This window comes from Prosopis cineraria, unplaced genomic scaffold, assembly GCF_029017545.1.
Source record: "Prosopis cineraria cultivar Desert tree isolate PC_DT_omini unplaced genomic scaffold, ASM2901754v1 PC9, whole genome shotgun sequence".
Classification (NCBI taxonomy): domain Eukaryota; kingdom Viridiplantae; phylum Streptophyta; class Magnoliopsida; order Fabales; family Fabaceae; genus Prosopis; species Prosopis cineraria.
In genome coordinates, this window is record NW_026555340.1 from 22,990,777 (window position 1) to 23,018,185 (window position 27,409).

Below are 27,409 nucleotides of genomic sequence, written 5' to 3' on the forward strand. Positions count from 1 at the left end.
AACCAAGGCTATTTTTTCAACCTACATAAACGATTAAAATTTCATTTCAACCAACAATCATAGCATCAGTGCCAATATTTATTTATCATAAAAACTAATATTAATTTAATAATATTTTCTGGCCAATATTTATTCAATAATATACTATTAAAATATTAATACTTTACTTTTTAATAATTTAAATATTATTAAATTTATAAAACATCACACATAATTTACAAATTCTCCTTAAATTTATAACTTCTGTTATTTAAAGATAACAACTATACTAGTCAAGTTATAAATTGTAAATTGCCATAACCACAAGACTTGTAAATCATACGTGAAAATTTATAAATAATATTTACAATATTTAAATTATTAATTATTAAATAATTATTAACACTTTAATAGGACATGATCACGACAAATATAATATTTTTTAATTACCCATTATTGTTATTACTCGTGTTATAATTTTTATAATATTACAGTACTAATAAATATTAAACTTTAACCCTATATTTTATAATTTTTTTTTAATTTTTACAGCCAAGATACTTTTTTAAAGAATTAACAAGCATTCTAAATATTAAATTATTGTATAATTAACATCTTAAACCTCAAACCCTTAAAAATATAAAAACTTTCCCTAACTTTTAAATTATTATTAAGATTTAAGTCTTAAGATGTTGTTGTGCGACAATTCAGGATTTACAATGCTCGCTAACGTTTTCTTAAATAAAACATTAAAACATTTTTTAAGAAAAAATTATTTAGAAAGCAACGCAGTTCAGTTTTTGAGGGGAAAGCCTCCTTTAGAAATGTTCTTTGCTTGTTCTCTAGGGTTTTGGCAAATTGGCTGTACCTTGCCGTGTGGCCAGTGCTTTTCTTGCTCGTATCTTACGATATAACCCCAAACGAAGTTCTATGAGCAACGACAAGCATAATCTCAACATGGCGGATCTCAGCTCTGGTGACATACCATTTCTCATCTCTTCACAACACTTCTCCCCACTTTGTATTTCGTCTTCTTTCCTTGTTGGAATTTTTCCCATTTCTTATTCTGTTCTTTATCTTTCCGTGAAGCTCTTAACGAGGAGGATCGAGCTGACCTAGTCAATGCTCTCAAGGTCTGTGTACTCCTTTTCAGTTGCTGGTAGTGTTTATTATTTGCTTTGTTTGTTTTGTTTGCTCCTAGGGGAACTGATGGAGGAGAAAATTTATCTGTTTCTCGGAAACTTAGCTTATATTACTTTATTGTTATCATTTCTTCTTTTTTCCCATCTTTTTTTGATGATTGTGGGGGTCATGGTCAATTGAATGCTGTTTTCCTCTTTCATGAACCTTGGGTTTTGGTTCCTTGCTAGTAATAATGAAGAGTTAGGGTGTTAATATCAAATTCTATTTTCGCGCTGGTTCGACTTTGACTGGTGTGGATATTTTCTTTTGCAGAATAAGATTCAGAGTTTGGCTGGTCAACACGCAGATGTTTTGGAGAGTCTATCGCCCAATGTCCGGAAGCGTGTTGAGTTTCTCAGAGAGATTCAGGCATGTCCTCGCTCTTGAAACAGGCACAACAAGTTTATAATGCTAATTTACTGGGGTTTAGTTTTCTTCCTCATGTTTGTTAACTGACCTCCATTGTGAATATCAGATCTTTCACATAGATTTAGAGATGCTTTGGAATAATAGGTGTAAATTGCTTTGTTGTTTGCTGATTTGATACAGTAATTCCGCTTAAGCAAGGTTGTGATATGGTGTGTAGACATAAATTCAGGAAAACGCAGTTCAATAACTTGATTATAAACACAGTTGGATGTAAGCTGGTAAGAAATTTATGAAATTTGATTGAGTAGTGGAGTTAAAGTTGATAAATGAACAAAACTAGGAATTTTAGTGTCCATGGACTTTTTATGACCTCAGAAATCTGACCTTTAACTCACGGAGGTGTTTGTGCTGAAATGTGTGATTACATTTCATTCAGGATGGAAAATTGAAAACGGATCATAATTTGTGTTCATTGATAATATATCTGTTCAGATGGAGATGGCATTTTGTCTATAGTCCATAAAATCTTCTAATGAAGGTTTCTCATCTTGCAGAGTCAACATGATGAATTAGAGGCAAAGTTTTTTGAGGAAAGGGCAGCTCTAGAAGCAAAATACCAAAACTTGTATCAACCTTTGTATGCAAAGGTATTTTGAGTATTCTGTGGTTGTAAATATTGAAGATGAGAAATCTATCTTTGAATGTCTGGTTTATTATGGTTGGCATAAATGCATAATTAGCTAACAAGGCTATATATTAAAAAAAAAAACTTGCTGATTTCCTACCAATTTTAATATTTTTGTGTCCATTCTTTATTCACCTGTAATTGATAAGTCCTCATATTCTGGATTAGAAAATTCTGTTTCTGAATTTCAGGGACATTTGATTTTGTTATATCCATCTTTTAACATTTAAAGTATGAATACAGCGCTTTGATATTATAAATGGTGTTACTGAAGTGGAAGGAGGAGCAAATGAAACAGCAGCTAACACAGAAGAGGAGAAAGGTACCATATATAATGCTTACTGCATTCTTTGGTAGGTGTTTCAGTTTTTAAATGTACTTGTGTGCTTGTGTAGAGAAAGGTGTACCTGTTTTCTGGCTCACTGCAATGAAAAATAATGAGGTGTTAGCTGAGGAGGTTAGTCAATTGTGTTTTACATTTACATTTTATTTATTTCCTCTAAGTTTCACTGTCTTGGTACTATAACAGTTCTCTTCACTGCTTTTATCAGATTTCTGAGCGAGATGAAGGCGCGCTCAAGCATCTTAAAGACATTAAGTGGAGCCGGATAGAAAACCCTAAAGGATTTAAGCTTGAGTTTTTCTTCGATACCAACCCTTATTTTAAGAATTCTATCTTGACCAAAACTTATCATATGATTGATGAGGATGAACCCATACTAGAGAAAGCTATTGGGTAAGTTCTTTCTTTGTTGATTCACATCTAATCCCTAGTGCAACCACGTTACTAAGGCTGGTTTATTATACTTTTCTTGTAGGACGGAAATTGAATGGTATCCAGGAAAGTGCTTGACACAGAAACTGCTTAAGAAAAAGCCTAAGAAGGGTGCAAAGAATGCTAAACCAATTACCAAAACTGAAAATTGTGAAAGTTTCTTCAATTTTTTCAATCCACCTGAGGTTCCTGAAGATGATGACGATATTGATGAAGATATGGTATGGTTCCTTCTAGAAAATCTATGAACTTATAGAATTTGATTCCTTTTCTTTTTCTCATGTTAATCATTTTCTATTGGAGCAGGCTGAGGAACTTCAGAACCAGATGGAACAAGATTATGATATTGGGTGAGCTTAATCACCTCTCAACCATGTGATTTGTATCATAGTTTTATTTGCTAAAGTGTTGATTTTCTGATATATTTCGACAAACTCTGGATTTCCCTTTTTGATATGTCATAATTCATTTTTATACTAGTGTGTAATTTCTGAATCATTGTTATTTCTTTGTTTAGGTCCACAATAAGAGACAAGATCATTCCTCATGCTGTATCATGGTTTACTGGGGAGGCCATTCAAGGAGAGGAGTTTGGAGATCTGGAGGATGATGAGGATGATGATGAAGACATTGAGGATGATGATGATGAAGAGGAGGATGAAGACGAAGAGGAGGATGAGGATGAGGATGGAGATGAGGAAGAGAAAAAGAGCAAAAAGAAGGTATTTTGTATATTGTTCTCTTTATTTTTTTTTAATGTTTATATTAACTGTTTAGTATGAACTGATGATCATTTTCTTTCTTCACCCTCTCCTGTGTGAAATTTGAATGCGGCCTGCAGTCATCAGCACACAAGGTAAAACATTTAATTGCGACATGTAAATTAAATGGTATTAATCACAGACAACACAATGTGATACAGAATATGAAGTTATATTGACTCATGTTCTCTACCTATGAAGCCCCAGTTCTTAAAGAAGCCAATTATGCCAAATACATGTCCAACACTCATATTAGATGCCCCATTTCGAATTGAATATGAACATAATATGCTTTTTGATGCTGGGTGCTGAATTTCTCAGGCTTTGTTTTTTTTAATGAAATTTGCACTTATTCAAATTTATTTGCTATATCTTCAGAAGAGTGGAAAAGTGCAAGTAGGAGGTCAGCCAGGCGAGCAACCTCCAGAGTGCAAGCAGCAGTAGCAGAGGTTGTTCTGTTGAGTTTGTAGCTGTCTTTAGGTACCTGAATGAGTGCTGCTGGGTCAAGAATGGGTGCAGGTGATAGCAGTTTTTGATGGTTATTTATTCATTTTTCTCTCAATCTTATATGATCTGAGTGGTTTTGAGAGTTCTCTTCTATTTCCCAAATCTTTCTGCAGAGAATGTGGTTAGATATAGTTAGAGATGTGATTTATTATTGCTGGAATTTGTATCTCGAACACTTCTATAAAAGTTAATTTTATTGTCTCTGTCTGCCCGCATATACTCTCAATCCTGTTTATAAAACAGAGAGAAAAAAGTTTTTCGTTTTATTTATAAGTCATGTTATTAACTTTTTATTAAAGGTTTCTTTTTTTTTACTCTCTAGTATATTTTGGAAAAGGAAAAAAAAAAAATATATATATATATAATAAGAGTTAACTTGAAAAGTTAGTAAATTTTTAAACATAGTTAAGAAGTATTAAGGATTTCGGTTCCGATAAAACATGATTAAAGTATTATAAATAGAAAGAATTGAATTTTTCTTATTATTAAAAAAAAGGAGAGAATAGAATATTTTCTTGCCGGGGAATTCAAATTTGAAACTCCTAAGGACAAGTTGCTACTTTTTGAACATTTGGATTTTGGATCAATGATGAAAATCTTGCATTTTCTGATGAGAATCATGATGAGCCATGGAGCAAACAATTTGAATAAAATGTTACATGTGAAATAAAAGAATAAATGTGTGAATTGAATGACTTTGGTAAAATTATGCACCATCTTTGAAATTGAACAGAGGTTCACAGCCATCTTGCGTCGGTGCATGATCTAAGAGTGGTCAATAAGTGTTGAGCTTGTTGGGCAGATCTTTTTAAGCCTAAAAAAAATACAAGGCCATGTTGCTATTGTGGCATATAAGATGATAATTGGATTTAAAAGGACCGATTTTTTTTAAGCTGTAAAATAAAAGCGTCAAACTTTTTAAGCCATTATGTATATTTCTTAAAATTTTAATATGAAAAAAATTAAATATCTCTAAAAGTTTAAAACTCTAGTTTCATTTCATTCGGCCGTTAAGTTTTTTCTCATTCCTTCTCCCTTTAATCAATCTTCTAAACTTCAATTAGGGAGAATGATCAAAATTTTTGATGTTGACAACAACAAAGATCATCAAAATTTAGCTAATATTACTATTTTTTATTAGATTTAAATTTATTGTTGTATGGATTGTCTTAAATTTATTTTTTTAAACTAAATGTTATGTGTAATAATTTTTTTGTAATTTTAAATATATTTTTTGGATTTCAAAATTAAAAAATGGAAACTCAGGATTGGTCAAAATGAAACCCTAAAGTATAATCAAGTTTAACAGGATTAGTCCATATAAAAGAAAAAATGATAGAAAATAATATTAAAATCCTAAAATAATAAATTTATAATAGTTAGGTTTTTGATAAAAAATTCTGTAAAATCAGTTATAAATGTTAGTTCAAATAATTATAAATTTAGGAGTTCTAATTGTAAATAAGATATTTAAATTTTAAATATAATTTTTTAGTTTACAGTTGAGATTCCTATTTACAACTACTTGAATTAATATTTGTAACTTATTTTTTAAAAAAAATTGTTAGAGATTTAATTATCATAATTTTTACTTCATTCATTTAAAAATATAAAGTATTTTTAATTAAATCTCACCCTTCAATAAAGTAATTATTTATTTTTAAACTAATCTTATATTTTTATATTTATTGCTATTTACATCCTAAAGAAATAAAAAATGATATATTCAATAAGGGCACTTTTATAAAAAATAATAATTATACTTTAAAAGATTAAAAATATTTTATATTTTTGAATATTTAACTTTTTTAATAAAGGGAGTATGTTTTAAGACTTCATTGTCATCCTCTGGAGAGTTAATATATTCAGCTTCTAATATAGATAATAATTATTCTTTCTTTGCAATTTTTAAATAAAGCTAGTACTAACATTATGTCTATCGATATATACTGATTTTTTTTATTTACAAAATCTTTTATTTTCTATGTTGCTCAGCTTACTAGATGAATTACATAATTTAATTCTCGATACTATACAAAATATGCAAGGGTAAAAGGGAAAATTGATACTTAAATTATGGGTTCATGAATATCTAAAATCCTAAACTTACTTTTAATGTAATGTTTTTTTTTAAATAGTGCAATTTGATTCTTACTATTAACAGAAATTAGTTTTGACTATTAGTTGATTGAAAAATGATAGAAAATAATCTCAAAAAATATAAAAAATGACTCAAAATTATAGGCAAGAATTAAAAAAATTACAGAAAATAATCAAGTTCTTGTAATCTTTCAGGTCATTTTTTAATTAACTAATAGTTAAAATTAAACGTTGTTAAAAGTAGAGACTAAATTGAGGGACGATTTGCTCTTTTATCCAATATAGTTGGTATGGAATGGTAAGAACGCAAATGAGTTTTGCCCATCTAGGAGTGTCAGGCAAGAATGTGCACAGAGAAGGAAGCTGGTGGTTTAGGATTGAGGCATGTGAGGGCACAGAATAAAGCATTCACGCTACAGCTTGGTTGGGGTTTGATCAAGTAAAGGGATGCATTTCTTAATAGAAAATGATTACTTAACAAAAAAAAAAAAATTGTTCATCAATCAAACATAATTGAAATAGTCATTTAAAAAAAGAAATTATTTTTAATCCGTTTATAAATTACAAATTTGTATAAAAAAATTAATCATTTTCTACTTTGTTTTGTCAATAGCTCAATCAAAGTAATTATTTTTCAATGTATAATAGTCATCAATTTTTTGCACCCGCACTTGAGTAATAAAAAAATTTACTAAAAAAATAGTCATTTTTATTTCATTTTAGTCAATAATCCAACTAAATAATCATTTCTTATTGCAGAATAGTTATTGAGCTTGTAGAGTGTTTATGGTGGAAAGCTTAATCCTTTCTTTTATATATAATTCTTAAGTTTTAAGTTTTTTTGAAGGGTTATTGTCTTTCTCAAGTTTTATGCTTGTCTCTTGTATTCAAAAAATAAAATGTAATTCTTAGGTTTTAAGTTTTTTTTCAAGGACTATTGTCTTTTTCAAGTTTTATGCTTGTCTTTTGTATTCAAAAAATAACACCAGTTATTGAAAGCAAATATAATATCTTATTAAAAATTAAAATGTTAGATAAGTTTTTAAAGGATAAATAATAACTATCACATTTTGTGATACATTATCTTTAATTATTATTTACATATTTTAAGGGTATTTTTTGTTTTCATTCACTCATTTACACACACACATATATTTGAATATTTTTAAATAAAAAATAAAAAATTATATATTTTCTTCGAATTCCTTCGGGCATGACTTTACTCTCGAGAATTGCGACTCTCCGACACGCGCCACCGCTATTCAAAATGGAGGGAAAATTGATTAATTAAAACCCAAAAACCCTAAAAAAAACGCGGCAGTAGTTTTGTCCGAGTGACTCACGGTCAGCTTGTTCACGAGTGAAATTTCAGCTTCTTTTGCTCATTTCATTGTTTAATGTTCAGGAAAGTTTCTGTCCTTTTGGTCTTATTGTGAGGTTGGGAGGTCAGAATCTGCAGGGTGCTACCATACTATGTCCAGGCTGCTTCGTAAAACCTACCTTCTGCGGAGCTCTCTTTTCGGCAATGACGTTACTACGATGGTACAGCTTTTTTTTTTTTTTTGCTTGAATATTCTTGTTCTTCAACTTCTACATTATCTTTATGCATGGCAATCGACTCTCTCTCATTCGACATTCGTTTTTGGCTATAATTTGTTGCACAAGAAATGTTGCATTGCCCCCTCGTTCCCTTCCTTGTTTCTGTACCTTCTCTCTTGAGGGATTCTGCTGCTGCTCGGTCACCCATTTGTTATCATTTCCCCCCTTTTTAGGGACGGGTTTGTTTGAACTGTTTCGTCGTGAAAATCTAATATAGTACTCGAGGATAAGCTATTTCCTAAATCGCCTCTCTCAGGAATATATGCCTTTTTGTTTTTCAAGGAAAAAATATCATGGCCATTTGTGAGTTATGTAAGATAATGTCTCCCTCTTCCCCCTTCTTTTCGAGTTTGAGTTTTGATGCATAATCAATGATATACTTACTAATTGTTAATTTTTTTCCAGGGCTATAGACATGGATTATTGGGCACGTCGCAAATTTTAAGCTTCTCAACTCGAGGTTGTTGAAGGATGCTTTTAGCTTTCCACCCTCCCCGTATCTTTAGCTGATGATAAAACGAAAATGAATTTGATGGGTTATTTTATATTGCACAATTAATTATGCCAAACATGAAACATGAAACAAAGGGGCCACTTTAAGTCTTCGAAATTTGTCAAAGGAACCTGGTGTGACTCATCGCAATGACGTTATATTAGACTCAAGTCTGCTTTTTCTCCCTGTTAACATGGTCTCTTTATGCCCTTTGAGTTTTCTGATTTTATAATGATGAGGATGATGATAGCTCTTATTTCGGTCTGCTTGAAGGTAAAAGGGGGTCAAAATCAGATGGAAGTTGTTCACGCGAAGAAAATATGTCCAAGAAAGAGTTGGCCATACAACAAGCTCTGGATCAGATCATTTCTGCACATGGAAAGGGATCTATTATGTGGCTCGGTCGCTCTGTCTCTGAAAAACATGTATCTGTACCTGTAGTGCCGACTGGTTCTTTTGCTCTTGATATAGCACTAGGAGTTGGTGGGCTTCCAAAGGTATCATTAGATCCTTGCTTGAAGAAGTTCTTTCTCTTCATTCAATATGAATAGTCTTTAAAAATGTTAGTGGCTGCTAATTGTATATGATTGTCTTCACTGATAAATCTTCATAATTGAAAATTTGGCTTTTATAGTTTGCTCTGAGGAAAAATAGTTTGGGAAATGAAACAGTGTACCTTTCAGTTTTCACATGCAAAATTGGTTTGTGTATATAGGAAGGAGGGGTGAAAGAGCCAACACTATTTTGCAGTGTGCAATATGTTTACGTTGATTAATATGTTTCAGTGTGATATCTACAGGGACGTGTTGTGGAAATATACGGTCCAGAGGCTTCTGGTAAAACTACTCTGGCCTTACATGTGATTGCAGAAGCGCAGAAGCAAGGAGGTTATCTTTATATGTTACTTCTGCAGTCATTTTTAAAATATTTATTGCTTTATATGCTTTGTTTGGACTATTATTACTGTAAATATGGTGACCATTCTTTGTATTGATTAATGTTGTCAGCACAATTCACAATTGCTTTAATCTTCCCCCTTCCTTTCTCTCGATATGTAATTACTTGGATAGATGCAGCTGTTTTTTGACTAATAAATTTATGTGTAAATCAGTTTCATAGAATTCCCATTTGACCAACATTATTGTAAGGCGTTGAATTGTTGGTTAAAACCTGATTTCTCGTTTGATCTATTCTATCACTGCTTTAACATACTATGCAAACAGTTTATTGGTGCCAGCAGAATTCCAGTTGTCTAACTTTTTCTGCCTATTTTTCTTTTTTCCTTTAACAAAGAAAAAGAAGGCACACTTGTTTTATCGGTTCCCTCTTTATTTTGTAAATTTTACATGGTAAGTATTTTTAGTGATCTTTCAATTTATTAGACTTCTTTTCCTGTTCCTTTATGATGAAGATGGGAGGCCTGCAATTTTAATCAGTGTGATCAACATGCCAGAGTATCTTTTTTAGAATTTTGTGTTTGTTTGTTTTATGCAGGCTATTGTGCGTTTATTGATGCCGAGCATTCACTTGATAGAACACTCGCAGAGTCCATTGGTGTAAATACTCAGAACTTGCTTCTCTCTCAACCTGATTGTGGTGAACAAGCACTTAGTCTTGTTGATACCTTAATTCGAAGTGGTTCAGTTGATGTAATTGTTGTTGACAGTGTAAGTATGCAGATTTATTTTTTTAATTTGTTTTTTTTTCATTCTTTTTGCTTGGTCGTTGATTTTTGCAAGTAACTAAACTCACTGCTACGCTATTATAAGTATTATTTGTGGTTTCTGTAGCATACTCTTCTCTAATTTGTGGGTTGTTTTAGTATCATTGCTTGCATGTCTCTGCTATTATCTGCATCGCACTTCAATATGGTGCAAAATTATTGACTGTGAGAATGAAGTATGTGATGGTTATACTGTTATGGAAGAAATGAGTTGTTTTAAGAATTGCAATAGGACCTTACCTTTAATTTCAATTGTAGATATTGCTATTTTCAATATTTTGAATTTGAATCTTGCTTGCTGCCTATTAAAGTTTCTTTTATGGACTTATGTTCTCACTGCTTGTGTTGTTTTAGTTTTCCCCTCTTTCTGTTTATCATGCCTTTTTAACTATTGTAAGGTTTACATTTCCTTAAATTGTTTTTCATTGAATGGAATATTTTATAGTTCTTGGATATAAGTGTACTAACTTATTGTTGTGTCCAATGATAGGTGGCTGCTCTTGTTCCTAAAGGTGAGCTTGATGGTGATATGGGTGATGCTCACATGGCAATGCAGGCTAGGTTGATGAGCCAGGCACTTCGAAAATTGTGCCACTCTTTGTCAATGTCCCATTGTATATTGATTTTTATAAACCAGGTACCAGCTGTAGTTGTGGATTCAATTTCATTATTTTGTTGCTAGTCAAAGTGCAGAGTGTAGATTTAATTATATTTACTTAGTCTTGGTCAATTTAATATTTATATCAATCTTTGTTTATGTTTGTTTGCCATCTGCTCATTCTTGGTCCAAGTTTTTATAAATGCTTTGAGCCAGTATCGTTTTCACTTTCCAGGTATCGGTTGAGTTTGTACTTCACTTGTGTTGGCAGCTGCTTTGATCCATTCTTTTTCTGTTTATTGAACCCTTTCCCCCCTTTCTCTAGTTTTGTTCTGCTTCTGATCTTTCCTGGTGAATCTGTTACTCTGCCCTTTTAATTAACAGACCATGTTTTTATCTTTATCAATATACAATGTTCTGTTTAAATCTTAGATATAAAAAACATGAGCTATTAATTGATAGGAAGGAACCTCTGCAAGAGTTGCTGAGAACATATGGTATCCTAAAATGTCTTTTGTTTGGACAAAACTTCTTCAATAGTGATAATCTTTATCTCTCTTCTTTTGGTTACTTGTAGTGGATACTATTGACGTGGATAACGTTCTTTTCCTGATCTTTGTATGAGAAAGTATTGTTGATATTCTGTAGATAAGATCATAAGATATATGTTCTGGGATATACTCTGAGCAATCTGGATTTGTTCAAATTAACTGAGAGATGCTTTTATTATATTTCAATGGTAGAGGATTCTTGTATGCTACAGGTGAGGTCAAAGCTTTCTACTTTCGGGGGGTTTGGTGGGCCAACTGATGTTACTTGTGGTGGCAATGCATTGAAATTCTATGCTTCAGTGCGGCTAAATATCAAGCGAACAGCATTTGTTAAGAAGGGAGAAGAGGTACAAAAATATGCTTATTCCTCTGCCTCCTTGCCGCCTTTGTTTGGATTTGCCTGTTCAAGTGCTAGTGTTAAATGGGCATGAATAGTTTAATTGTCTGCTGTGATCAGTAAGGTTTGGCTTAACTTGCAACTAAATATTGCTTCTTCTATTGTAATTCTATGGAAAAAATCAGTGGTTGTCAAGTTTACTGCTAATTTCTCGATTGATTTTATCCTCATCCAACAGATTCAACTTTATTCTGGTCTCCATGCCCTTTTTTATTTTTTATTTTAAATCTAAATTTTCCCTCCCCCCTCTAAACTCCTTTTTTCCCAAAAAAAAAAAAAAAAAAAAACAAAGATCCTATCCAATTATAAGTATCCCTTGCAACGAGTCAGAATTCCAGTTATTAGTATAGATGATAATATGAAACATCATTTTGGTATTTTCACCATTTACGCATCTGTGCCTTTTGATGGATATAGGAGTAAAGCAATGTTGAGACATTAACTTCTGTGATTACTAGATTTGAGATTGATCTATGTTGAACCTAATGGCTTTCGCTAGTTATCTTAAACATCATAGGATCAATATTTTTAGCGCTTGATATTTTTCATATGATTATGGGTTTCCCTCCTTCATTATGTTTACCATGCATACTATGCCAGACTTTAGGAAGCCAGCTCCTTGTCAAGGTTGTGAAGAACAAGCTTGCCCCTCCATTTAAAACTGCACAGTTTGAGCTTGAGTTTGGCAAGGGCATAAGCAGAGAAGCAGAGATCATAGATCTGAGCTTAAAACATAAGTTTATCTCCAAGTCTTGTTCATTTTTCAACTACAATGGCCAGAACTTCCATGGTAAGGATGCTCTTAAGAAGTTCCTGGCTGGCAACCCTAGTGAACTAGAAGAACTTACTCTGAAGCTGAGGGAGAAACTTCTTACTGCTGAGAAAGAAGCAGGGGTGACAGATGGAGATGTTACAGAAGTTGCGTCACCTTATTCTACTGATGAAGAAGCTGCTGCTGCAGAAGTATGATTTTGCTGATGCTCCCAAAGTATGCTTCTACTTTATCTTCATTGCTTGGATTAGATCCTATATGGTTTCCGTATACTTGTGGGGATGGCCTTAAGCAACAAAATCCTCAAATGCTTCTGGCTCTGAATCACATCCCTCTTTTATCAATTAGTCCTCTCAGTTGCTTGATTGCCCATTTTGTTCAAGGCCTAAATGGTCAAGGTTTAAAAAATCTCATTTTTATCTGGGTCAATGTTCTTGCAAAACAACCTGACTCAGCTAGCAAGTTATTCAGGTCAACCTGTATTCCTAACTCTAGGGAAGAGATAGGAATAGATCTGGGGTCTGCCTGTCATTGTGGGCCTCACGTGGAATCTATTCCATGTCCATCTATGTCCTTGAGCAATTTTGCAATTAAGAGGATACAAATCCAATGTTTACTGTACGTTGTCACCACTAATGGAATTATTTGGTCATTGATTCATGTGCCTAATTACTCATGGCATGCGCAGATTTTGTATGGAGGACAAAAAAGTGTGAATTGATATGGGTTATCAATGTAAGTTAATTATTGAGCCATTGCAGATTATTTGTGAGGATATCACTCTTCATGTATAATGTTGCATATTTATATCCCTCCGATTCTTCTTCCTCATGTTAGGTTCGGTGTGATAGTAGAATTGAAGTGGCGTGGGGATTTGATGTATTTACTTTTGATTTGTTGAAAAGAAGGCTAATGGATGGGTTAATTTTTTAAAAAAATTAATCATTTAATCCTTATAATTTAAATTTGATTTGATTGTGATTCAATTTTTAAATTTTGATGTGTTATAATTTAGTTTTTATAATTTTGATTTGGTTGTGATTCAGTTTTTAAGTTTTAATTTGGTGTAAGTCAGTCCTTAATGATTTTAATTATTTAAAATATTGATTTTCATATTTTAGAAAATAAAACTGTAAAGGTTAAAGTTATTTCCTATAACATAAGGACGAGTTAAAATTATAAAAATTAAGTTATAATAAATTATAATTTAAAAATTAAATTATAATTAAGTTAAAATTATTGAGAACTCTTGGTTAAATTTTCCTCTTTCTTCCCCTTTTGGGAAACGTATAATTCGTTGAAGAAACAGGTCACACTGTGTGCACATGAACAAGCAGTCCCCACATGAAAGAAACATAAAAGAGACAAAACCACTCTACATGCCGCAAAACCCAAACTAACAAAACTAGCAACAAAACCACAGGTAGAACAAACATAATCAAACCCATGGGAAAAAGAAGACCACGGAAACTCGTCACAAGAATAGCATAATAAAACCTATGAACCTAAAGAATTAAGCTAGCCCCATGTTTCCACACGCACATATACTTCGCGTACTAAATATAACAAAAAGTTAGATTTGTTAATCTTTTTTTAATTTTATCCCATGTTTATTTATAGGTCAAAGACATTTTCATTCCTCAATTATTTGTTTAGGAGTGTTTGTATTCTAAACTTAAATGTGATGTAACTTTGCTCTTCAATATTTAAAATAGTGTATAGAATATCTTACTGTTAAAAATGATAACTTTGATGATTAGTTGAAAAATAACGTACTTATTTGACAACTAACTAACACTCATTTATTTATTTTATTAATAATAATTAAAATTAACTTTTTTAATGGTGGAGTGTCCAATGCACAATTTTCAAACGTCGAAGGGCAAAATTGCACCACATATAAATTTAGATATAGAATGTTCATGAGCGAATAGTTGAGAGGTAAAAATGTCATTTAATCCTTTATTTATTGTTATTAGTTTTATATATTATTGGATTTATTAAAAGAATTTCTTATACAAATATCTCTTGATTTGTTGTATTCTATTCTAAGAAGCACTAATATAATATGCATCGGATATAATTTAAAATATGATCATTTTTAAAATTTTAGCATACTGGTATGAGAATATATGTGTATGTGTGTGTGTGTTTATATTTGGATTTTTTAAGGCATAGGTACGAGTATTTTGAGTTTTAGACAAGTAATAAAATAACTTTTATAATAACCAACCAAAATATATAGTAATCATGTTTTAAGTTTTTACGTTAATATAAATGGTTGAGGATGTGATATGTATATTGAAAAAGGAAGTGTATTGTAGAGAAATATTAAGTAAATCAGGTACATTACATCATTTGTGATCTGTCCAATAAAAATATAACATTTTGATGACCTTAAATATAAATTAATTTTGATATTAATAAAGTAGAGAGAGAAATGGTAAGAAATTAAATGTGTATTTTGTTATAAAAATAAAATTAATTTAAAAATATCACAGAAGATTTATTTAAATTACTTAGAGTATTTTATTAAACAGACTATAAATAATGTGATATACTTAATCTATCTAAATATTTCTCGTGTTTAGTATTAGAGACATATCAAATACAAGTGGGTTTATTTTTTTCAAGTGTTAATGCTTCATAACGTAGTGTGTTTTCACATATTAACATATTATAATTCCCGATCAAAAAAATGACAGACAGTAGTATCATCTATCAACATACTTATCTAGTTGAAATAATTTTTCCTTAAAAACTATACTTATATTTTTAAGATTTCAAAATTTTTATAAGGTAGCGGATTTTTATTGAAAAATTGACAAATAAATCCCATCAAGATCGGCGTGACAAACGAATACCATGAAATGCGATAATCACTTTGAAGTCCTTAAGGATACATCTAACATCATTTTTTTGTGAAATTATATTTCTAACTCTAATCAAAATGATAAAAAGCATAGTTATTATACCAAAACTAGTGTTGTTAATAACAAAAATAAAGTTATTAATATATAAAACATAACTAGATTCTAACTCTCATACATTGCATGAGAGTAAAAACTATCACAAAATCACATTTTAAGTAAAACATGATTAGTAATTAATAATATATCAATGTTCGGTAAATTGAAAAACATTGGCACCCATACTATTACAACATGAGTAAATACTACTCAACTTCTTATCTCATTTTCCTCTCCCTAAACTTGACATAGCATAATCACTGAACAAACTTGTACAATTAAAATTGACCTTGCAAACATATCAAAAGAAGGGTCGAGTTACAAAAATAGCTCCTATTTTAACAGCAACAAAACATGATCACTACAATCCCTTCAACATTCAATCTCAAAATCCCTTCAATGTAATCACCACACAATGGTAACTTTGAGTAGCTATATATTTTGAGTTTTTTTATATAAATAAAGGAAATCAATTCAACATAGTATTAAAAGAAATGTCATCATAGTGCACAACAAAGGAGGCACCTTATGTGACTTTATTAGAAAATCATCACACTATATCAATAACCTTACAAAAGAAAACACAAAGGACATGACTACTCATTGTTGCCGAAGATCGATCACGTACAGGGGAAGTTTTTTCAAAGTTGAAGGGAGTGTTTTGACACTATTATGGTAGATTATATGTTGCCATATTGCAACTGACATAGAAAAATGAATTAACAAATGATAACTAATAAAATAAAAAGTGAAGAAGTTTAGCTAAAAGTAACTCAAGGTAAAATCAAAGTCAACTACCATAAACTCCCACAAAACTGACATGTAAGTGTAGGTTGTACAAAAAGGTAAAACAGATCACATGAGATCTTACAAATTGCAATATTTTCACAAAGTTGACATAACAATAAGCATGTAGAAGATATATTAAAGAATTTGAAAAATAATTGAGAATCTATGAGCAATGAGAGGGAAATTCAAAATTGAAAATAATAAACTCTTGAGAATTAAACTTGGAAATGCATAAGGGTAAGTGAAGTACAAGGAAAACTCAAAATACATTAAAACAGTAACAACTAAGCATTACACTTTAATGTGGGTACAAATTACAATAAGAAAAATTTCTTCCACTAAGCCTATTGAAATAGTTGGAAGTCTATCAGTTATAAGTAATTGTTGTTGATTTTTAAAATTAAATTAGATAATAACTATTTTTTTTAAATTTGATCTTTCTTTTAATTTTTTATACATAACCTAAATTTTCAAACATGTGTTATATTGACATATGCAACAAAATATAAAACAAATGTCAACTAATAAGACAAACGCCCTAACCATTTATGTTTGAAAAAAAGAGTTACTCATGGACTTGAACATATAAGAATAAGATCAACAAAAAGATAAAGATTTACATGAAGGGGGAAATATTACAAAGGTTATCATAATAGTAATACTCCTTATAAAATAAGAGGTATATAACAATAAATCTCAAAGTATAGTTGGACATAGAGACAATCAATGAATAAAATGAAAGGTAATGTATTCATGTGAAATCCTCTTAATTAATTAAAATAATCACAACCATGCACTTTCCTTGAGGTTACAAACTTTTGAGATTTGTATAACTTAATCTTTTAATTGACAAAAGTTGCCACAAAAAATGAGCACGGAAAAAGAGATAATATTATCACAAAAAAAAAGAATTATAAGTTGGAACAGAATATATATGGCAATTTATAGGATGCAGATAGTAGGGACCATTACTTTTGATTTGAATAAGTAAGCTACCAATGAAATGAAAGAAATGAGCATTCTAGCATAGAAATCTGACACAAATTTTAATAATTATAGCTGTTGTAATACTTACAGTTAAGGTGTTTATTGAGTAGAATCATGTGAAAAAATGAAAAGAAGAAGAGACATTAGAAAAGTAGGAGTGGTTGTCTGCAAAATGCACAATACACCCTCGATAGGCATCTCAATTCTATTGCTTTGACAACCTTGTTCTACCCAATTTACAATTTGACAAGTAATACATGCTTGAAATAAAGGAAGCTTTGATCCAAAAATTGAGTTGTTCTAACATAATTGCACACATTAAAGATGAAAGCAAAGAGACTGAAAATTTTCAAAAGGTCCCAATTGAACACCAAAACATTTTAGCAAATAAAAAAGAGAAAAGGAAAAAAAAACTTTTTCCATCAAAAGCAATAATAGGAAACTTAAGTATAGTGATTTAGTGACACATAAAAACAAACTCAAAATAAAAAGAAAGAAAATAAGCTTAGGAACATACCATTTTTTTCACTTAAATAAAGCTTAATATACGAATAAGCATACCACTTCCCAACTAGGCTATTGGCAAGAGCATCCAAGATAAGCACTCCATTAATAGCCAATTACTCCACAGATTGATTAAATGCAAACTTAGTTTCAAAATAGGTCGTGACCCTTCCAACCTCACTGACTTGTCAACAATTCCATTTACCTATATATGTAATATAAGAAGCATTTGAGCTATTAGAGTATGAGTAAAAGGCCACATGTCTCACCAAAGGTTATAATATTATAGAATGTAAGATCTAAATAAGAGCTTATAGTATCCACTTGGATAAATTATTTTAGGGAAGTCAGGGTAAAGAGAGTAAGAGGGAAAGAGAAAGAGATATAGTTTCTTACAACAAGTGAGGAATAGGGGTTATCGACGACCGTTGAGGTCAAGACAATGCCGCTGATATCAAAGGGTTAAAAGATTCACACTATTAAAATTGAGTGACAAACATAGACTTATAGTTACCGATGAAGCAATAAATGCATTTACGCTGTACGTTTCAAATGAAGAGACTCAAGGAGAAACCATTAAAGCAAGAAACCAAGGAGACTTAAGCAACTCAAGAACGTACACTAATCGAATGCCCTAGAATAGCTCCAGCCAATGATGAGAGGGCTTTAGCATTTATGCCGTTGATTTAGAACAACAAAAGGATGAGTAGTTGGTCAAAGAAGAATTAAATGAGATAGGAGAGATAATTTTCAAAACAGGGAGAAAATGAAGGGAAGCACGGTTTGAATCCAAGGATAAAACCCAGCCTCACAAAGTTGAAGTTAACAGGCAGATGAACTCAAGCAGCTCGATAAACCATACACTGACCATCTAAGTTAGCCTGCTTCAACCCATATGTAGGGTTGTACATGAGGCATGCACTCTTTTAACCGTGAGTAATTGGGACATCTCACTATTGACTTGAGGACAAAATGGGTCATCAACAAAATCCTACCTATTAACCAATGGCCAGTATTATGTATTTTTAAAAATAGTACAAAATTAATTAAGTTATGGTTTATTAGGAAGCAAAGCAATTCGTTCTAGGGTATAAAAGCCGAGAAGGAGCCATTAGTTAATTTCGAGCCTCAACTATTCATTGTCATAGTAAAATGAGTCTGGAGGTTGGGTTAGATTGAATACTAATGGCTCCATCAACATTCACGATGTAGCTAAATGCGGGGGTCTTATCCAAAACAACTAAGGAAATTGGATCAAAAGTTATTTCAAATACCATGATTATTACCTAAGTACAGCTACCGAACTTATGGGCATCCTGGAAGGTTTTAACATTTGCTATGTTGAGAAGTTCGAGAAAGTTAATATCTACATTGACTCTACAGAAACTCTCTCGCTAATCTATAATGAGTTCTCTATTATCCACCCACTCACTGCTATTATTAATAGAATCAGAGATCTCACTATGCGAGATTGGACAATCACGTTCGATCACACTTTCAGGGAGGCAAACAAATGTGCTGATTGGTTATATCATCTAGCTTACACCAACAATTTATGTATTCGTATCTTCGATATCCCACCGCCTAGTTGTTGTAATATCTTATACGCTGACATGACTCATCTTGTCAATTACATGATCTACCTGTGGCCTTCAAGTTAAAAAAAATGAGTCTAGAGCAAGCATTGTTACAGGGTTGGCTAGAGGAGAATTAGGGGTTATATTGATTGTTAATTTAATTATACAATAACAAATATGTTTTCTATATTAACAATTTTATCTTAGTAATTAACTTCAGTTTAAGTATTAATAATATAGTTGATCTTCAATTTAATCATGTAATAACAACTAGTTTTCATATACCAGAGACTTTATCTTTCCATGCTTTTTATTAATTTGTTTAGGGTTAAAAACATAATTCACAAAAAAAATCTTAAATAAGTTCCTAAAAATTTTAAAGTAATTATCACATTGAATAGTACTTATTTGTCATTTAACTATTTGAATGAAATTTATTTATTTTTTTTATTTAGCACTTAATTAGTAGCACTACTTATTAATGTATAATTTAATCTTATCAAGCCTGAAGAGGACAGATATGTTTTGCCCTTTGTGTGTGTTAAGTTTGATTAGGCGCAGTCAAACGCGCCGCCTGAAAAGTAGAGTTAGAAATTTCCACAAAGAAAATTGATTGACTAACAACAGGAGTCCCAATCACTGTGTGGCTACTTAGGACACAATTTGTGTTAATTATATTATCAACCAAGCAACTCTTAAATATATAAATATATATATGACGTGGAATTGCATGAGGGCCACAAACTGACGCACCCATAGAAAGGTCCTTAATGACTTTTAAGTTTTTAAACTAAAAAACAGTTTGACCTTCTTTGAATAATTGAATTTGAATAATCTCTCTATTATTCTCTTTCTTAAGTAGCAGTCAAAACAGGGGACATGACATGACACCTTGGTTTTGTTTTTAATGATATTGTCTGTGTCTCAAATTATAACAGATAAAATTATAGTACATATTAATAACATTTAATAATAATATTTTATAAATTTAATTTTTTTTAAAATAAAATTATAAATCTTCAAAAATGCTCATACAAGCTTAATTATTATATTACAATATTATTTTAATTTTTTTATAAAATAAAAAATTATCATTAATAAAATTTTAATTTTTTTAAATTATTTTATATTTTGAAATGATAAAATACCTTTAAAATTATTTTATAAGTTAAAATGAAAAGAGAAATTATTTTTACCTTCGGACAAAGAGTATCCTATATCCTTGGTGCTGCTCTGATATACTCTCCCTGGTTTACACCACATGATATTGATAATTATTTTATAATTTAAAAAAGTTACTTAAAATTTTAATTTTTTTATAAAAAATACTCTTTTCAGTATTTTTTTATAAGATGCCTTTAATCGTCTGATTATAATAAAAAAGATGATTGAGTTATCTATATTCAAATAGAAAATTTTCAATCTCTCATTATATTTTTTTTCTCATATTTAATAAATTTAAATAAAAATAATATTAAAAAAATATAATTAATATTCAGTGAAGTATTTTATGTTAATCCATTTTTTAGGATGTGTTTTATAATAAGCACTGACAGGTTACACGTTTGCTCGAATTAAAAAATATTTCATTTAATTAAATATATAAAATTAATACAGCATCTCATTCCAAAAAGAAAAGCGGTGGGTCCCATCCACTCGAGTCAACGTAATGCAGCGCCCCCACAGAATATATGGAAATACAAGGTACACATGTATTTAATAATTAAGAATCTATTCCCTATTTGAACAAAATGATAATAAAATATAAATACATGCCTAGATTTGGTTGAGAGCCCAACTAATAATATATAAATATCTAATAAAGATTGATTTAATTGGTAACGATTATAAATCCTCAAAATCCATCTCTAGCAAACTGCTGTTTTAAAAATAAAAAAAAAATTGAGGAGTAAGTTATAGAAGATGACTGATGACGTGGGATGTGATTATTGGACCAGATGTAAGTTACTGTGCCAGGTCAGCAACCACCCTTCTCACTGCTTCCTGGAAGGCAGACTCGTCCCATTCACTTCCCTGCAGCAATCAAAACATCTCGCTTTTGATGTCAAAAATTCAAGCACATAAAAATAATAAAAAGCAAATATCTATGGATCATGAACAATTATATGATTTATCATACAGATTTGGCATAATACCATGGACCCACATTTAGTTTCAAAAAATCAAACTGTTGAAAATCCAACATGTCACTGAATTAGTTAAGATGCTGATTTAAAAATTAATCATTAAAATTATAGTCAAACTACAATTAATTAGATCATCATGAATAAATTATTTTGGTGAACTAGTTAAAATATTGATTCAACAATTTATCAATTCAATTGACCTATTTTTAATATCACATAAAAAAAAGAAATTCAAGTGCAATTATAACTTATAAGCATACCACCATTAATAATGTAATTAAAAATATTTAAGAATAACATGGATATGGTGTTGAGTGATGAGAAATCACTTCTTAAACAAAGTTATAAGAGGTTTTTATTTTTTGGTTTAATTGAAGCTATACTTAATTTAAATCTGAATTAGTTAATAACACTATGTATGAGATTATTTTTTGTTTTAAAAAATAAACAACAAAAAAAATAATAATACAAATAATCAAGGCCTTTTGGGTTAAAAGCAGGTCTTTGCATTCAATAGAAGTAATAATTATCTGAGTCTCAAATCACGTCACATGTCAAAATCTGGAAGAAATCATTATAATGATCCAAATACACAAAGGTTGTTAATTGGTTATTCTTATTTGACGGCTGGGAAAAAAAGAATCCACTTTTTGAATATTTGGTTGAATTATTATGCGTTTTGGATCTTATCAACTTGATTGTGACTCTTCTTATCGGCACCACGCCACCTAACCAAAACCAAACTACCATGTTCGCACTTTCTCACCTCCTTCCTAAATTGATTAACTATTCATTGTATGTGTGTGTGTGTATTATTCTAAACCTAATAGCCACATTTTAGTATTCTAGAAACAAACTAGGTATTATACATATCAATTTGTCTTTAAGGTCCCATCTGATCCTCTCCCGACGACTATAGTTTTTGAAATAAATATGGTAATAAAAATGTAGGGTATGATTATGTAATTCATTATTATTTTATTTTTGTATACATTTAATAGGGTGTAGGGTAATATTTGGACATCATCGGACCATCGTTGATAATTTTTTGTTATTTTAGTTTTTTTAAAAAAACAAATAATGTCATGTTTATTAAAGTGAGCATTGAATCAACTGCAAAACTTATTTTAATTTCTATTTATTTACTTGTAGTTTTTAGAGCTAATTAATTATTAATGGATGGTCCTTTTGTTCTATTTATATTCTTGGTCAATATTTTTAAGGTAATATTTGATGTCTTAAAAAATAAGATATTTTGCACACAAAAAATAAAGTTTTATAAATGATGATTATTTTACCATTACACCTCACTATTTCACTAATTAAATAAATTTTCTTTCCTCCTCTCTCTTATTACTAAATGATAGTTTTGAAAGTTTATAAAAATTTTAAGATTTTAAACTACTCCTATTTAATGAATATCATTTATATGTATAATTTTATAAAAAAAAAAGCCTTATAAATTGGGATGATATAAACAGTATATGATATACATCTAACTAGACATGTTCTCTTATATATTACATCAAACTTGAGGTGAATTATATTATATATGCATAGTTGCGTTTATATATAATAAGGCTTATTATAAATTTTATATAAAATCCAAAAAAAAAGTAAACAATCACATGTTATATTGACAATTTCTAAGTGTGAGCCTAACATGATCAAGGTCTTAATATATATATATTATGTGCACAATCAACTAGCATGTAAAATAAAACTATTGAGAAGATAATTAAATTAAATGTGTTGCAACTGTCCTCATCTAAAGTATTAATTATTACTGCACTAATTTTAATCAAATTGATTTCACGAACTACTATATTAACTAGTTGAACTCATGTGCATTAGGCGGAATTTCAGAAAAATATTCCATTGATGGAATGGTTTGTTTTATATTTTATATTAATATTTAATTTTTTTATCATTTTCTTATCAATTTTCTATACTGTAATTTCATGAGGTTTTTACGTAAAAATGAACATACCTCAACCCTTAGCCTTATTGTGATTCGGTTGAAGGAATTGGCGTGAGCTAAATAAGTGTTAGCTTCCATGGAAATCAAGCTCAAATTTTGATCCTGTTTCAAAAATTCCAGTAATCGAATCAGAATATCGACTTGAGAACTTTGTCCCCTCACTGTCACTTCCAAATCTGCGATTCTCTCTTGTTCCGACGAGCTTGATTCTGATAGTTCGTGTGAAATTCTGACATTTAACCTCTCATTGAAGATTTCATGATCATCACTTGCTTCTTTCGCTACCGGACGAGCCGCCATTGATGATGATGATGATGATGTTGCTGCCACCTCCAACTGCTTGTTCCTCTCTCTAAGCTTTTCTATCTCCGCCATTAAAGAGGTCAGTGCTTCCTTCGCTGTTGTAAGTATTGATGCTTTGTCTTTCTGAAACAAATCCATATTCATATTGTCTTAGGCTTTTGAAATATATATAATCCCTGGAAGCTGCTTGATGACTTGCTCGAAAGAGAAAATATCTGTTGAAGTTAGCGTCACTCGATCGTGACATTCAAAATAGCTAACCATATGATATCGAGGCATAATAATTATTATCTATTACGTTTCCATTATTAAAAATAGCAAGCACTGATCAATACGTTTCCATTAGATGATTAATCCTCTTGCTGTAAATATACACATGTAATTGGTTACCTTAGTTCCAGGAGGAAGAAGTGATCTAAGAGCTTGAAAGTTCTCGTTGAGCTTCTCACGTCTTCTTCTTTCTGAAATCATGTGATGAAGCTGTGTACTGCTGGGACGAGTTGTTGTTTGAACACTTTCTCTCATTCTCATGAAATTCAAGCCTCTAAAGAACGTCAATGACCTTTTAAAGAGACTTTGCCTCAGCTGATCTGGTCCCATTTGGGATGAAGGCCGCGGGATAATGGGGCTGTACCTCTTGAAGGCACTAGTCTGATCAGGACGAACCATATAATCAGGCAAATTCTGACGGTGGTGGGGTTGATGAAGAAGAGAGGTTGGAGTAGAAGGAGGAGGATTATTAGTAGAAAGGACATGAAGGATTGCTCTCATCATAGCATCATTTTCACCTTCTGGTGTTGGGAATGTACTGCTCTGTGCTGTGGATTGAGCCAGTGCTTGGAAGACTTGCTGGTGTGAGCTAGAAGAAGAAGCTGTGAGGGATTGATCTTGAGGGAAATGAGGGGAAGATCCAGGAATGTTGAACAGGAGGGATGAGTATTCAGGGCTTCCTGCAGATAGGGAGAGTGATCTCAAGGAAGAAGATGATGATGAAGGTGGGTTCTGACTCTGATCAATGTTTGGCTGCGGATTTGATGATGACTGTAATCTGGAAAATTCATCTGGGAACCAATTCCTAAGTGCTGTCTGAATATCATCCTGCACACAGCAAATTAAATAATTATCAAAGTTCATGAGCATATCTGACAGACGTATTTGTCTGATTTATATAAATATATATCAGAAATGGTTTACTTACTTGAGACATGTTTGGGAACCCAAGTTCCATTTCTCCATTGTTACACCCCATGAAGACAGCAGTCTGTGAACAAGGCAACAAAACAATGGCTTTAGAAGGTTGGTTCAATTTTCTGCATAATTAACCTCAGCAATCATTTTTTTTTTTTCATATATATTCAGTTCAGTCTTCAAACAGCAAACCTTAATCCTTGCTTCCTGTGAAAACATATATAAAAAAAGGTTAGTTACCTTATAATTAGCCCAAACAACTTCAAACAATGATTAATTAACACTCATCTCATAAAGCTATAATTAATTACCTGATAAAATTGTGCCTGTATTTGTGTCCATGCCAGTCTCAGAAGATCTGGTTGCTGCAGCTCAAGGTAGCTGCGGTTCTTGAAGGCCAGTCCTGGAATTCGGCTATATAAAACAAAAACAAAAAACACATGAATAACTTTACAAATAAATAAATATAATACCTAACTCTCTCCATCTCTCACACACAGAAACACACTCACAGAACCACATAGTTATTGACAGAGAAGGGAAAATTGAGAATTACTCATTATCATTGACATCAAATACTAAACTCCTATATTGGTCAAAAAGCCTTTGAGCTACACTCCCCAAAGAGGTGCTCGCTTGGTTGATTCTTACATTGAACAATCCATCCAAGCACAGCAAACGACTGCACAGAATCAAAAAAACAAACAAACCATAAAAAACAAACAAACCTATAATCAAGGAAACACACAATAACAACAACAAAAGGATATAGATATATATGCATTGTACATATGCACATACTTGGATAAGAGGGAATCATAGGACCAAAGACAAATGTATGAGCAGCCTGAGGACTGCATTATAGACTGCAGAAAGTTAGCCCTGGCTGACTCGGGGAGGGAGAAGACAGTGTCCATGCGGTGCATGGAAAAAAGAAAATGGATCGATTCTAAGGAAACTTGTATTTTGTAATTGTCATCATCAAGGTAAGATGATCAGAAAATGGTAGGATTCTCATATTGGTTGTCATTGGAGTATACTTTGGTTTATGTGATACATATTCATTTGACAAAAATAAGGGAGAAAAACTGTGTGTGTGTGTGTGTCTGCTGTGGTTGCGGGAGACAGGCCGCGTATGTATAATCTGGATGAAGAGAGAGGGTGTATGAAAATTCTGAAGGTATTGAAAAGTTCAAGGTGGTTAATTGTGGTGTGTGTGAATGGGACGATCAGATCACAAAGGGTTTTGAAAAGTATAGGAATTAGTGGAAAAAAATACAAGAGATGATGGACATGTGAACTGAATAACCAATGAAGCCAAAAAAAAAAAAGACCCACCTGGATATGAGAAAGCAGAGAGGGGGGGGGGGAGAGAGAGAGAGAAGAATTGTCTGGTAATTGTTGGTAAGTGAGAGAGAGCTTGAAAAGTTGTAGGGAGCAGTGACCTTATACATATAACGAGGCGAGGGAGGGGGGGGAGATGAAATGATGGGGAGAGAGGAGAAAGATGACAAAGAGGAGAAAAGTAGAGGAGAGAGAAAACAGCAGTCAGCCAGGCAGGGAGGGGGAAGGTGGGAAAAGTATTGAGTCAAAGGTCCATTCGTCCATGCCTTGAAAATTTTGAATTTTAGTCAAGAGAGGAAGCTACTTGTAAGTTTCCGTTTTTTTTTTGTTGTTGGGCTCGCTCCTCACCTCTTAGCCCAAAAAAAGATGTGGATAAAAAATTGTCTTACTAGTTACTACCGATCACTAGATCTCGACAGGTAGGAAGACGTGCTGCCTTAACCAGTAATCTCGAGTTTTAATTCAAAATATATATCAGTGTTAAATATTAGGAGACTTTTTTTTTTTTTTACCATTTTGGTCGTCTTCTTTTTCTTTTTCTTTTTCTTTTTGTATATATGAGGTGGAGTTTGAAATTAGCAACATTTTTTTCTTTTGCTTTCACTCCAATATTTTATGTTTTTGATCTAGACAAATTTTTTTTTTTTGGCCAAAAGATCTAGACTAATTTAGGCAGCAGCTTATAAACACTTTTTTAAAGGCATAACTCTAGCTGTGAATTTGTATACTCAGGACTTGAACTCAAGTCCTTTAGTTAACTTATAATTGTTGCTGCATATTGTTGGAACTTGATATCTTTAGTTAATTTATATAATCATTATTGTTACATTATTATTTATGACTTATAAATAATATAAATTATTATATTTTTATTATATACTTCATCCGTTAAAAAATATAAGGTATTTTTTGAGAAATTGGATATTAAAAAATGTAAAGCATTTTTAGTCTTTTGATATATAATTATTGCCTTTTTTTTAAGTGTTCCTATTGATAATAACTTTATATTTATTATAAGGTGTTTAATAGAGTAAATATGAAAAGATAAGGTTAGTTAAAAAGTAAGTAACTACTTTATTGGAGGGTAAAATTCAGTTAAAAATATCTTATATTTTTTAACGAAAGAAGT

At 31.3% G+C, this 27,409-nt stretch overlaps 3 protein-coding genes across 4 annotated transcripts; 2 read left to right on the plus strand and 1 right to left on the minus strand.

Annotated features, from left to right (window-relative positions):
* The first annotated feature begins 775 nt into the window (after nucleotides 1–775).
* Nucleotides 776–4,459, plus strand: LOC129320300 (nucleosome assembly protein 1;3-like). Of its 2 annotated transcripts, XM_054965682.1 has the most exons (12): nucleotides 777–955; nucleotides 1,069–1,112; nucleotides 1,435–1,530; nucleotides 2,085–2,177; nucleotides 2,459–2,537; nucleotides 2,611–2,672; nucleotides 2,767–2,951; nucleotides 3,034–3,211; nucleotides 3,297–3,340; nucleotides 3,508–3,712; nucleotides 3,832–3,846; nucleotides 4,130–4,459. In XM_054965682.1, the coding sequence occupies exons 1-12, from the start codon at nucleotides 910–912 to the stop codon at nucleotides 4,193–4,195; spliced, it is 1,113 nt and encodes a 370-aa protein (XP_054821657.1). In that variant the 5' UTR covers nucleotides 777–909; the 3' UTR covers nucleotides 4,196–4,459. The 2 variants fall into 2 exon arrangements, with proteins under 2 accessions (XP_054821658.1, XP_054821657.1); XM_054965683.1 differs by lacking the exon at nucleotides 3,832–3,846 and having other exon boundaries at nucleotides 776–955.
* Nucleotides 4,460–7,651: 3,192 nt separating this feature from the next.
* LOC129319449 (DNA repair protein recA homolog 3, mitochondrial-like) lies at nucleotides 7,652–13,398 on the plus strand. The gene is made up of 8 exons (XM_054964520.1): nucleotides 7,652–7,900; nucleotides 8,363–8,417; nucleotides 8,724–8,947; nucleotides 9,250–9,337; nucleotides 9,945–10,117; nucleotides 10,664–10,810; nucleotides 11,535–11,669; nucleotides 12,320–13,398. Exons 1-8 carry the CDS (start codon nucleotides 7,832–7,834, stop codon nucleotides 12,686–12,688), a joined length of 1,260 nt encoding a protein of 419 aa, XP_054820495.1. The 5' UTR covers nucleotides 7,652–7,831; the 3' UTR covers nucleotides 12,689–13,398.
* Nucleotides 13,399–21,032: 7,634 nt separating this feature from the next.
* Nucleotides 21,033–26,212, minus strand: LOC129319954 (putative transcription factor bHLH041). The gene is made up of 8 exons (XM_054965065.1): nucleotides 25,738–26,212; nucleotides 25,493–25,618; nucleotides 25,248–25,350; nucleotides 25,129–25,143; nucleotides 24,947–25,009; nucleotides 24,139–24,846; nucleotides 23,455–23,871; nucleotides 21,033–21,351 (listed from the first exon to the last, which is right to left on the minus strand). Exons 1-8 carry the CDS (start codon nucleotides 25,860–25,862, stop codon nucleotides 21,283–21,285), a joined length of 1,626 nt encoding a protein of 541 aa, XP_054821040.1. The 5' UTR covers nucleotides 25,863–26,212; the 3' UTR covers nucleotides 21,033–21,282.
* Nucleotides 26,213–27,409: the final 1,197 nt, after the last annotated feature.

Coding starts and splice junctions, on each gene's coding strand:
- LOC129320300 (XM_054965682.1), top strand. CDS start 910: ATGAGCAACGACAAGCATAATCTCAACATGGCGGATCTCAGCTCTG. Junction 2,178..2,458: donor ATCAACCTTTGTATGCAAAG/GTATTTTGAGTA, acceptor GTATGAATACAG/CGCTTTGATATTATAAATGG. Junction 3,212..3,296: donor ACGATATTGATGAAGATATG/GTATGGTTCCTT, acceptor CTATTGGAGCAG/GCTGAGGAACTTCAGAACCA.
- LOC129319449 (XM_054964520.1), top strand. CDS start 7,832: ATGTCCAGGCTGCTTCGTAAAACCTACCTTCTGCGGAGCTCTCTTTTC. Junction 7,901..8,362: donor GCAATGACGTTACTACGATG/GTACAGCTTTTT, acceptor ATTTTTTTCCAG/GGCTATAGACATGGATTATT. Junction 8,948..9,249: donor GAGTTGGTGGGCTTCCAAAG/GTATCATTAGAT, acceptor TGATATCTACAG/GGACGTGTTGTGGAAATATA.
- LOC129319954 (XM_054965065.1), bottom strand. CDS start 25,862: ATGCACCGCATGGACACTGTCTTCTCCCTCCCCGAGTCAGCCAGGGCT. Junction 24,847..24,946: donor GGTTCCCAAACATGTCTCAA/GTAAGTAAACCA, acceptor TGCTGTGTGCAG/GATGATATTCAGACAGCACT. Junction 23,872..24,138: donor TTCTTCCTCCTGGAACTAAG/GTAACCAATTAC, acceptor GATTTGTTTCAG/AAAGACAAAGCATCAATACT.